The sequence below is a fragment of the Orycteropus afer genome, unplaced genomic scaffold (genome assembly GCF_000298275.1).
Source record: "Orycteropus afer afer isolate SDZICR_OR568_19922 unplaced genomic scaffold, OryAfe1.0 scaffold00218, whole genome shotgun sequence".
NCBI classification, from domain to species: Eukaryota; Metazoa; Chordata; class Mammalia; order Tubulidentata; family Orycteropodidae; genus Orycteropus; species Orycteropus afer.
In genome coordinates this window covers 1,054,214-1,066,636 of record NW_006921805.1, presented here as the reverse complement: position 1 = coordinate 1,066,636, position 12,423 = coordinate 1,054,214, and the positions used below count along the sequence as shown (strand labels likewise).

General features: G+C 36.7%; 1 protein-coding gene across 1 annotated transcript in view; it reads right to left on the bottom strand.

Annotated features, from left to right (window-relative positions):
• Positions 1-4,558: 4,558 nt before the first annotated feature.
• STT3B (STT3 oligosaccharyltransferase complex catalytic subunit B) overlaps positions 4,559-12,423 on the bottom strand; it is a 135,074-nt gene continuing 127,209 nt past the window's right edge. Inside the window, exons 14-16 of the mRNA XM_007948630.2 lie at positions 11,071-11,184; positions 7,926-8,138; positions 4,559-4,639 (exon numbers count right to left, since the gene is read on the bottom strand). Coding sequence (XP_007946821.1) covers positions 4,559-4,639; positions 7,926-8,138; positions 11,071-11,184 — 408 coding nt within the window. The remainder of the gene's footprint in view (positions 4,640-7,925; positions 8,139-11,070; positions 11,185-12,423) is intronic.

The window sequence follows — 12,423 nt, the reverse complement described above, 5'->3', positions numbered from 1 at the left end:
TGAAGGCCTTATATCCAGGATATATAAAGAACTCTTACTAATAAACTAAAAAAAGAAAAAACACTGTGGGTAGAAAGATAGAACCAGCATCTTAAAATTGGCAAATCCCATCAGTAACCTGGTGTTTTGGTTACGTAGTGCCGCTCTGACAGGAATATACGACAGATGGGATGGCTTTGACAAACAAGAGTTATTCTCTTACAATTTTGGAGGCTAGAAGTCCAAGTGCAAAGTGCCAAGCTTCAGGGACTGGGTGAAAGCCCCTCAACCTTGGGGTTCAGCTCTGCCTCCTGCTCCTGGCCCACTGAAGCTGGAGGCTTTTCTTCACTGAGGCAGTTTTCTGGCTGCTGAAGCTGACGAACCCAAGGTTGACAACTAAAAACGTACTACACAAAGCAGTAGGCCCCTAATTCAAGTCCCAAGATCGGCATGGCATGGCAGGCTGCTGAACAATGACTGGGCCACACACAAGATTCAAATGTGCCAAAAAGCTAGAGACCATTCCCAAAGCTTCTCCTATATATGAGAAACAGACCACCTCCCTAAAGCAGCTACTCAGCTGCCTGTGGCAGATTACACCACGGAGTTGATTGCCAGTCTCGTCATGAGGAATAACTACCACCAGCTGCCCAGCCACTCAAAACCAGGCCCAGCCAAGTTGACACATAACCCTAACTACCACACCTGGGAAAGATCAATTTAACAATGAGATACTATTATTCACCCACTATTTTTAAAAAAAAAAAAAACAAACCTCACTGCCCTTAAGTCGGATCCGACTCATAGTGACCCCTCCTTGGGTTTCTAAGGCAGTATCACCACAGAAGTAGATCGCCCAACCTTCCTTCCAAAGAGTGGCTGGTGGGTCTCAACTGCCAGCCTTCTGGTTAGCAGTCAAATGCCTTAGGCACTAGACTGATAAGAGCTAGTTAGAACAGAGAGCAGTAAAAGCTTTTAGTATCCTATCCAGCAATTCTACTTTTAGATAAATACCTACAGAAATGCATGAGTGAAAGCACCAAGAAATGGAGAAAATATTCCTCACAACATCAGTCCTAATATCCTCAAATTAGAAACAATACAAATGTTTATCAACATGCATACTTAAGGGAATACATATCAATGAAAATGAATAAACATAGCTGCATGCAACAATCTGGATAAATTTCCCAAATATACTACCGAGCAAAAGAAACAACATAAAAAAGAATACATATTCTATGATTCGATTTATAGAAATTTCAAAGACTAGGTGCAATTAAGTAATCACATTTAGGGAGAAATATTTAGGTGATAAAACATAACATAAAGGTAAGTACTAAAAAAAGCTAGTGGAGTAATTAACTTTTGGAGGAAGAAGTGGGACAGGGCAGTGATGAGGAGGGACCATGAAGAATTCCTAGGGTGATGGCACTATTCCCTTCCTTGACCTAAGTTGGGGTTACAAAGTCTCTTGCTTTGTGGAAATTCACTACCTGGACATTTTCATCTTTTTTTCTTTGTTAAATTTCACAATCAAAAGGGCTTAATTTAAAAGAAAGATTAGACAGCATGGCATTTCATTACTGGTTGTTTGACCTCAATCTCAATTATCTACCATCTCAATTGCAGACCATAGGTTAAGCTCTACATTTATCATTACTCCACCTATCTCAATTCAGGATTGTAGACAAAGCAAGATGGATTTCTGAAAAAACACCATCAAGAAGCAAAACCAAAATAAACCCAATTGCTATCAAGTTGATTCTGATTCATGGCGACCCATGTGTGTCACAAAAGAACTGTGCTTCATTGAGTTTTTCATAACTGACTTTTAGGAAGATCACCTTTCTTCTGAGGTACCTGAGTAGACTCGAACCTCCAATATTGTGATTAGCAGGTGTTAACCATTTGTAACACCCAGGGGCAGCGCCCATCAAGAAGAGGCAGCTCCAAATTCCATGATCTTATGGCCTCTTGGCTCTGGAAACAGTAACACTTGCTACCCTTGCTGCTTTATTTATACTACAAAGCATTATGACTTTGTTCAATTCTGAAATGTAGAATAAAAACAAATTGTTTTACAGTCTAAAACTTTATGGTCATGATCTTTAAGTTTTGTGATGTATAGTGTTACTGATCGCATGTGAATTTAGAGATCTAGAAAACACTGTGAGCCAATTATCTTATATGTAACCAAACTATTAATTTCAATTTTCTGCTACAATAAAACCACAAATGCTTAAGCAGCTACAATACTTTTACTGATGAAATCCACTGAACCAAAATGGTGTTTCCTAACACTAAAACAAAACTACTGCTACTGAGTCAATTCCAACTCATAATGACCCTCTTCGGATTTCCAAGGCTGTAAATCTTTACATATGTAGATTGTCTCATCTTCCCAAGGCGGACCTGGTGGGTTTGAACTGCCAACCTTTGGGTTAGCAGCCAAATGCTTCACCCAGGAGGTCACCAGAGCCTCTTAAAACTAAAAAAGGCAAGTAGATTCTCCTTGCTCATAATGAGAAAATTATATAATACTGAAGACTGTATAAAAAATTTATGTAGCAGAATTTTGTATGATTTCTATTATTCACATTTAAATTTAGGAGATAAAATTCTTATTTGGCTAAGTATCTTCCTCCTTCCAAGAAAAAAAAAAAAAGAGATTCCATCCTGGGGCAAAGGCGGCAAAATAAAATAGCCAGTTTAAGTTGAATGAATTCAGCCTTCCTTTTCTGTACATAGTCTCAGAAACTTTGGTAAAAGTGAACAAAGGAGGAGGTGTGTGCTTAGTACTTCACATAACCTTTTAAAAACACTGTCATGGAGTTAACTCCTAGCAACTCCCAATGGGTTTTGAAGGCCATAAATCTTAACTATTCCTTCCCCAGAGTGCCTGGTGGGTTTGAATTGCCAACCTTCTGGTTCGCAGTCAGATGCTTTAGGCATTACACCACCAGAGCACCTTTAGTACTCCATAACTCCTTTGAAAAGCAAAATGATTTGTAAAAGACAACACTTAACACAAAATTTGAATTAACTTTATTTCCCCTACAGTCAACAACTTCTCTGCATTGAATTTTAAAGCAACAAAGTAAAACAGAATCCCCCCAATGACAAGGTATCAGAAATCCAGATTCAGTTACACTTTATTTGTGAAAATGTTACAGCCATTTTATTGGTCTGTAAAAGAACCATCATTTGGGTCAAAAATGAATTTTATAAATCAAAGAATATTCTACACCTTGGAAAAGAAAATCAGCAGTAACATTCTCACGGAACATTGTAAATTACATTTTTCCTCATAAAAGGTACATACTATTCTGCATTTTTCCACCAAAAGCAGTGGTGTAAGTTATGTGTGTTATATAAAAAAAAAGTTACATCCTGTGGCAGGAAAAACTCTTTCTCTCTTTCACTTTTACTAAACTGGAGAAAATTTCAAGTCTGTATAAAGTTGCCTATAAGCTGGAAAGTGAACATATTCAATCTCCATTTATATTTTAGTGCATTTTTGACACTAGTCACATTTCTAATAAAAGTAAGAAAATGCATATAACTCTAAAGAGTGTTTCATCAAATGCTTTAGGGGATTAAAAAATATGGAGCAGAGAACAAAATCACTGTGATGGTTAAAACTTTTTAAAATATGAGAGAAATCCAGGCGAAGTTTACAAATCCTTTGTCATTTTGAAGAGTCACAGAAAATGAACTTTGGATACCTGTCAACTTTAAGGTTTTTCCTTAAACTTTCACATGTAAACATAGTACTAATCTCAGTACTAAGATACCAAACTCCTCCTGGTAAGCAACATTCTGTGCTGTTGTCATGATTTCCAAAGGATATAAATTTAGCCCTTGAATGAACAATGTATGACATCTGCTCTGTAAGTACCTGGTGAAAACAACTGCTAACAGCAGCAATAAGGTGTCAACATAAAGACTATTTGAAGCAATTAGCTACTCAGAGGTCCATCTTTGAAACAGCAGCTTCTTCTCAGACAGAGTCAAAAGGAAGCAATAGAAAATGTACATTTGATGAAACATTCTTTGCATTGGAGAAACATGAAAATAAATATATTTCAAGGAAGTATAATTATTTTTCTAATACCTCTTTTTTCAAGCCTGTACTAGTTTACTGGTTCAAGAAGCTCTCATCATACTGTCATTTATATTTTTACATATTGCTATTTGGGTAATTCAAATCAAAAGAGGTTTTGTAAAATAAAAACATTGACAAGTATGTGTGCCAGGGACCAAATTAGAGGGTTCTTTGGTGCAATTAGCCCAAATTCTCAGATTTGAAGGATAATATGTACCAATAAAAAGATCTGCTGCTAGACATTTACAGCAGTGCTCTGTCTTGCTTCACATTATAAATCAGAAACAGCTGTTCTCAATAAGCCAATTTTATTATTATTCTTAAATCAGGCATTGTCAGAAAATTGTGTACATTAACCTGGACCAGTGACGGTTCTGTACCCTCTGTTGCTGTGAAACATGACATGAGCTAAAGGCAAAGACCGGTTCTCACAAGGACAACTGCTTCAAGTCAGGAACCAGAACAGTGTGTTTAAACAGTCTTCTTAGATACTTTCTTGCCTTTCTTAAAAGCTAGCTTATTTTTAATGTAGCCACGCTTCCTCTTGGTAGTCTGAAAACAGAATACATGGTGTTAGTGCAAGTTTCTTACAGATTAAAAAAACACACACACATAGTTTCCTGTCTTGAGATGAATATCGTCTTAATAAATTTTTAGCTCTTCCTACAGCTGGAATCCCTGAACAGTCAATGAGCACCACTAACTAGCTTTATGCCAAGCACATGGAGTGACTCAGAAAGAATTTGGGTTAGGTATTCAGCTTTAAGATGAAAGAATTACCAGAGCACTCTACAAATGCATCATAAATTCTTCACCATCAAGCCAATGAACCCCACTCCCCTTTCAACTATTAAATGCTTAGTTGTAATTACTCAAATGTCTAGGACTCAACACAATTTAACACTAGACCCCCCCCCCAAAAAAAAAGAAAACATTAATGCTGCTCCTGTTTCACCCTTCAAGAACCTAGCTGTGTGTCAGAAATAGCAAGCTAACTCATTAACTTCTGGAGCCCCAGGTCTCTAATCTGTACAGTGAAGATGACTATACCTATCTACAATATTGAAAGAGAAATAAAATTACTTGGCATATTCTCCAATAATAATACCTTAGGTAAGAAATAAGTACTTAAAAATGACTAAGCCAAAAAATCCCCCCAAACCAAGCAACATTCCTAGAATTTCACAGACCTGCTACTGCTAACTTATTAACCACAGCATATGTTACCTTATTTATTAACTTATTATGTTAACTTATTATCACATTAAGGCACATAGTAATAAAACTTCGGAGGACATGATTTTTTAAATAAGCCAAGCATGTTAGTTACTTTATTATCATTATAAATTTCCAACATATTTTTTTTTTTTTTTTTATGAGCTCCTAATATGCACGAGATCTATGCAAGTGTGTAACCGAGCCCCGAGAGAACAGTGGTGGTTTACCCCCTTGGCAGTGAGTCCTGCCAATTGGTCTTTTCTGCAATTAATCCCAGAGACCATTCCTAGCACCACAGCAACCTCAGTTCTGCAGTGGCGAGAGAACTCTCAGAATGACTGCTATACTCCACCCCTTCCCGCTAAACTCAATACTGAACTGGAGGAAGAAAGCAAACAAAAAGCATTCCTCCAGTGCTAATACAAAATAGAATACAAAGCCATAGATAACAGAAATTCTAAAGCATTATTATTGGCTACTACAATATATGTTTTCAGGCACAGAAGACTAATTTTCATTTTTCCATTCATATATTTATCTTTCATTCATCTAGGGAAGACAAAAGAGGTCAGATTAAGAACATTCACTTCTGGGATCTATATTACCAATTGTTGTTGTTGTTGTTGTTATATGCCGTCGAGTCGGCCCCGACTCACAGCGACCCCTCCTTGGGTTTCCGAGGCAGTATCACCACGGAAGTAGGATTGCCCAACCTTCCTTCCGAGGAGTGGCTAGTGGGTTTGAACCGCCAGCCTTCTGGTTAGCAGTCAAGTGCTTTAGCCACTATGCTAGAAAATCCAAAAGTTCTATTTTTGTAGGGGGAAAGGGAGACCGTAACTGAGCCTGAATGTCTCAGGAGTATCTGATTTGCATTCAGCAGCATTTGCTTTGACTTCTGCATTGATATGACTCACCAGTTTCTACTACTACGTATCCCTGTGAGAAACCAGATTATTTGATTGCTTTATCATTTTATCTAAAGACTGGTAAGTGAATTTGAGGCAGATCCTTGGCTCAAAAATAGGCCTTCATACTAAAATACCAATTCTTCTAAAGTTTTGATGATGTCATTAACATAGCGAGTGTCAGCTCTGTGTGCTACTTTTAAATAGATTCATGTAGATATGGTAACTGTATCTGGCACAGAAAACATTCGTTTAAAAACAGTTTCTATTTATATGGGCGCTCTGGTGGTGTAGTGCCTAAGGCATGTGACTGCTAACCAGATGGCTAGTGTGTCAAACCCAACAGCCATTCCTCAGAAGGAAGAATGGGCAATCTACTTACATACTTAACATTCAAGCTTTTTTTTAGTATAAATTGAAAACATTTGTATTCTGAATATATTTGAAGAATATTTTAAGTATCAGAAAGGGGTAAGTCAATTGCCTCAGTGATTTCAAATAAATATGATCCATGTGCTATGTAAACCACGTACGGACTGAATTGTGTCTTCCCAAAATATGTGTTGGAATCCTAACCCCTAGACCTGTGGATGTCATCTACTTGGGAATAAGGTTTTCTTTTTTATGTTAATGAGGCCTTATCAGTATAGATTATGCCCTTAAACTCATTGACTTTTGAAATCTAAGAACAGCAGATGAGACATGGGGGGGTAGGGGCCACATGCTATGTAGAGACTGCCAAGAAATCAAGTAACACTGGGGTTACAGAAGCTAAGGATTTCCCCCAGAGCAGACCCAGAGAGCATTCCCTGAGAGCCAGTGCCCTGAAATCTGAACTCCTAGCTGCCTAAACTGTGTGAAAATAAATTTCTGTTCATTAAAACCAACCATATGTAGTTTTGTTATAGCAACATTAAGGAACTAAGACACAAATCCTTAAGTCTTTCAGGACTAAAATCAGTCCTTTAATAACAATACTTTACACAATGCAATTTTAGTATGTCATCCAACTGCTAATAATTTCCCATCTCCCACAGCTGGGCAACCTATATAAATACTCATTTTTAGGAGACTTTTATAGCAAAGATCAGAGATCTGTTTAATTTAAGTGAGCAATAATGACCACAATACAATGCTTATTACAAAAGAACTGCAATAGTCTCATCATCATAATTCCTGCCTACAATTTTTGTCATGACAATTACATTTAAAAATAATTATCTTAAATTATTGGGGGGGGGGGGATGAGGGGACTTCAGAAAGACACCCAACTCAAACCTATTCTTAATTCAATGAAAAATGTAGTAACATTATACCAAGAAGGAACTGAAAATGCAATATAAATTTGCTTTGACTGAAGAAATGAGGAGCCAAATATACAGAAACATTCAGAAAGTGATGGCCATAGATGCATCTTACTTTATGAGAATGGCACAAACTAAAGCCAGAATGCCTCTGAAAATCTTAGCTTAGAAAGTGTTTGCTTCAATGATAACCATCATGCTACCCCCAAAAATTTGCTGCCTTGGATAGCAAAAGTGCTCAGTTAGAAAGGAATGTTTCTAACAGGTTAGCCTGATCAACTTTGTATATAATCCTTAGTCTTTACAAATCTGGCAAACAAAATTCATTAAAAACTTTTAGTAATTATTTTTGATACAAACCAACCAACTTTGATCTCCCCCTTTACAGAAATCACTTCACTTGGCACCCACCTTCTTTGACAAATACTTCTGTTTGGGGATAATGTTGGTGACTCGAGGTTTGTGGTCTAGTGTCTCCCTATTATCAGGTGCTTTTACTTTATATATCCTAACAAGCCAATGTTCTGATGTAAAGGCTTCCTCCAAATGTCTGAATTTAATGTCCTTGTTTCCAATCTCAGCATTACGTGTTCGGTCAAAACCCGGGGGTGTACGAAAATCCAGCTGCAAAAGTGATATTAGTATTAGATGTTAACCACATTAGAAAACATTCAGGATTAGAAGGTAAATGCTAAATCTCTCTCTTTACACTAGAACAGAACTGAGTAATAAATCCAACAGCTTTTATACATTAATTAAAAAAAAAAACCACTGGCTGCTGAGTTGATTCTGACTCATGGTGACTGCATGTGTGTCAGACTAGAACTGTGCTCCACAAGAGTTTTCAGTGGCTTATTTTTCAGAAGTAGATCATTAGACCTTTCTTCCAAGATGCTAACCCCTCTGGTTAACAGTTGAGAGCATTAAATGTCTGCACCATTCAAGGATTCTATGCTGCTAACTAGAAATTAAGGAGCTCTGGTAGCACACACAGTGCCTAAGGCATTTGACTGCTTAACCAGAAGACTGGTGGTTCAAACCCACCAGCCGCTTTGCATTAGTAAGACAGGCAATCTACTTCTGTAAAGGTTTACTGCCCTGGAAACCCAATGGGTCACTATGAGTTAGAATCCACTTGATGGCAGTGGGTAAACAGGTATTAAGAAAAGAGGAAGAAAGAACCTAATCCATCATAATTAGAATTTTATTTAACCTTTAGAATGGATGAACAGCCTGAAGGTACACAAAAATCAAAATACTAAAATGAAATCCTTTAAAGCACTTTTTGTAGGTATAGAGATAAACACATAGACACGAGCTTCTTTTCTGCCGCAGGGCCTTGAACTGATCTATTCTCTCTGCCCGAAACAATCTTCATTTAGCAATTTTGCATGGCTGGCTCCTTTTCTGTCCTTTGGGTAAATATTTTATTTAGATTGGCCGTCTTTGCCATTGTTTCCGTATGGCACCTTGTGGTTTTACTCTATAATAGTGTGTATTGCTAATATTTTTTAAATTACCTGTATCCTCCACTAGGATGCAAGCTGCTTTTCTCTTCTATCCCATTCATAATGGCGCTTCTTATCCCCTATGTTTTGCTTGCAGATATTTAGTATGTGTTTGTTAAATAAATGTACGAGTTAAGCAATGATACTCCATGCAGAAGGTGAGTACTACAAAGCTAAAAACCAAACTCACTGCCACCAAGTGAATTCCAACTCATAGCAACCCCCACTGGATTTCCAAGGCTATAAATCTATGAGTTGGGTCCAACTTGATGGCACATAACAACAACAACAAATCTTTATGGAAGTAGACTGCATCATCTTTCTTCCATGGAGCAGCTGGTGGTTTGAACCACTAACCTTTTGGTTAGCATCCAAATGTGTTAACCACTATACCACAAGAGCTCCTTAAGTGCTATAAAGGAGACCAAACAGGTCAAACCACAGGAGAATTTATGAAGAATAAAAAGAGCAACAATAGGGTGAGAATTTCAAGAAATTCTCTGATTATGTTAACATACACACAAACAATAATAAAATGAAAATGAAATCTACCCAAGTGAGATAATAATCTTGTTTTCACTTATCTATACAATAGCAAACGTTACACATACTTCATGTTTCAAGCATTTATTACTCCTGAGTAGGTATTAGTATTAGATATTACTAAAATGAATTCATGCTGGAAGCATGGCTTAAAATTGTTGACAAAGATAGAGAAAGGTCCTTTGATGATACAATTAGTAAACAGAAAACAAATCATTTACTCAACTCAGTTTCTGAGGTAACTAACTAATTATGCCCCAGTTGTTGTTGTTGTTGTTGTTATGTGCCGTCCAGTCGGCCCCGACTCATAGCGACCCCTCCTTGGGTTTCCGAATTATGCCCCAGTACTACTTTCTTAACATGAGTTTAGAGACCAAGAGGTTCATCAAAGAAAAATCAAAACAAACAAAAACCTAAATCTAGCAGTAAGATTAAAAAAAAAAAAAAAGTCACCTGCTGGGTATTCCAGGTGGATCATGATGAAACAAATGCATGGTTTTGTAAATCTATCTTGAAGCAACACAATGAACAGAAAATGTGACATGGAAACCCTTCCGCAAACCAAGTGAATGTTTTATTTAGCCTATCAGTCATCACGACTGAATTTTACAAAAAGATAAAAATCACTTCACAAACAGAGACTCAAACAAATTCCCTTAGTCTGGTCAGTTATCTTGATCGCCAGTGATTGCATAAAATGAAAAAAAGCAATTCTTCCACTGTCTTCCAGCGTAACTTAACCAGACAGAAACACAGAACTGGGCAGTTTTCACTAATACCACAACACAAAGGGTCATATAATCTAGGAGCTATAAAGAATCTCAGAAAATCCAGCCATCATTCCAACACTTGTATTTACAGATAATAAAAAAAATTAAGAAGAGTCCAGGGAAAATCTGAGTTTTCCAAGAGTTATGGGACTTGACAGACCCAGAACTAAAACCCAGTACAATGTCAGATCACTGTCCATCCTTTTTGCCACAATGCCTGTTTGCATATCTACTGGTTGTTAAGACCCTTGAGTTTTTGTACCACAACATCCTAACTTTCTAGGAAACTCTGACCCAGATCTTAGTCTGTGGTAATGGCTAACTGGGACAGAGTGAACATGTGACTATAGAATTCAACCCTTTAATTTCACAGGCTTCTCCCCACCAAGCAGTAAAGTGACCTACTTAAAATCAATAATACTGTTTTCAAGCTGACACACCTCTTCCCTGGACAGCAATGGCTTTCAAAAGCATGAAGTAAAAAGATGGGATGGCTAGCAAAGGTTGAATTTGAGCCTAATTAATAGAAGTATTTAATCTAACAGATTTTTTTTCCTCTAATTTTTCACAGAAGTCTCCAAAATCTAAATTTAATGACAAACAACAGAAATCTTTAGATAAGCACACTTCTCTAGACAGTATACACAAAATATCATTATTCTATGCTTTCTAGAGGCAAATAAGATTTTAAAAAATATTCTAAATAAAGATTATAGAAAAACAGATATAACTAACCTGCATTTCTCCAAATCTGTAGTATGACATTTTGTACATAAGGCAATTCAACAAAGTGGGGGATCCTGCTTTGTCTACTCGGAACTCTCCCTGTGGGGTAAAATAGTCACTTTCCTATAAAAAAGAAAGCACAAGTTTTATGTCAACAAGTCCAATTAACACTTCAAAGTTACAGCTTGCTTCTTTTCACTTCCTCCTAAGAAGTAATTTTCCAAGATATCTTTATAAAGATATTAAAATTTATCTTCTAAAAATAGTACCACAAGATTAATATGTTTGTGATCTTTAAAAACAAAGCAAAATCATCACAAGTATTTTTAGAAGTTGATTCTAGAGATTATTTATTTAAAAAAAATAAAAAAGAGTATCTAAGAAAACACAAAAAGAACAACAGTGCTTGTTGGGGTGGCATAGGGCAATTACATACTACCAGATTTTAAATTGTGTTACAAAGCCTCAATAATTAAAGAGAATGATACCAATTCTGGATAGGGCTGGTCCTTTCCAACCACCTCCTCTGTACCTCCAGCATACCTTTGCAGAATCTTCCTAAGCGGTGGTGTTTATTTTTCCATATAAATTCTAAAATCAGCTTTTATAGTTGGGGGTGGAGGAGAAGGTGTTCTGAAAACCCCAGTAGTTATTTTTATTGGAATCTCATCAAAGCTCTAAATTAATAGAGGGATAATTTAGCAATACGGATAAAAAAATGTAATTTCTGACCTGGTAATTCCTTGCCTGGGAATTTATACTTGAATACAGGCAAAGGAATGTACGTGGATGGTTATTTATTGAACTACTCTTTGTAAGACTAAAACAACTGAAAACCACTTAAATCCTTAATGTCCATCAACGGGATAGGTGAAATAAATCATGACACATGCACATATAATGGTATACACTGTGCAGATGTAATAACGAAATGAAAAAGCTGTTCATACTCTACGATAGAAAGATCTCCAAGATATACTGTGAAGTTTAAAAAGCAAGAATAGGGTACATACCTACCAGTTATCTGCTTAAATAAGAATCACAAGAAAATAATAGAAAAGTGATTAACAGAGATTTTTTTTTTTTACCTTCTTTTTGAGAGGGGGTAAGCTTTTACTGTACATTCTTTGATACTTTATTTTTGCACCATGTGAATGTACTAGCTATTCATAAAATTTAAAAATAGGGAGGCGGGGCAAGATGGTGGACTAGGCAGAAGGATTGCACAGACCCTCTTCAACAAAGAAAAGGGAAACCAATTAATACAGACACAGAAGATAATCTTGGACCCCTGAGCCTTGAAGGAAAGAATGCAGATTTGGACTAAACCCCAACTAGCAGAAGAATTTGCATGAAAATACC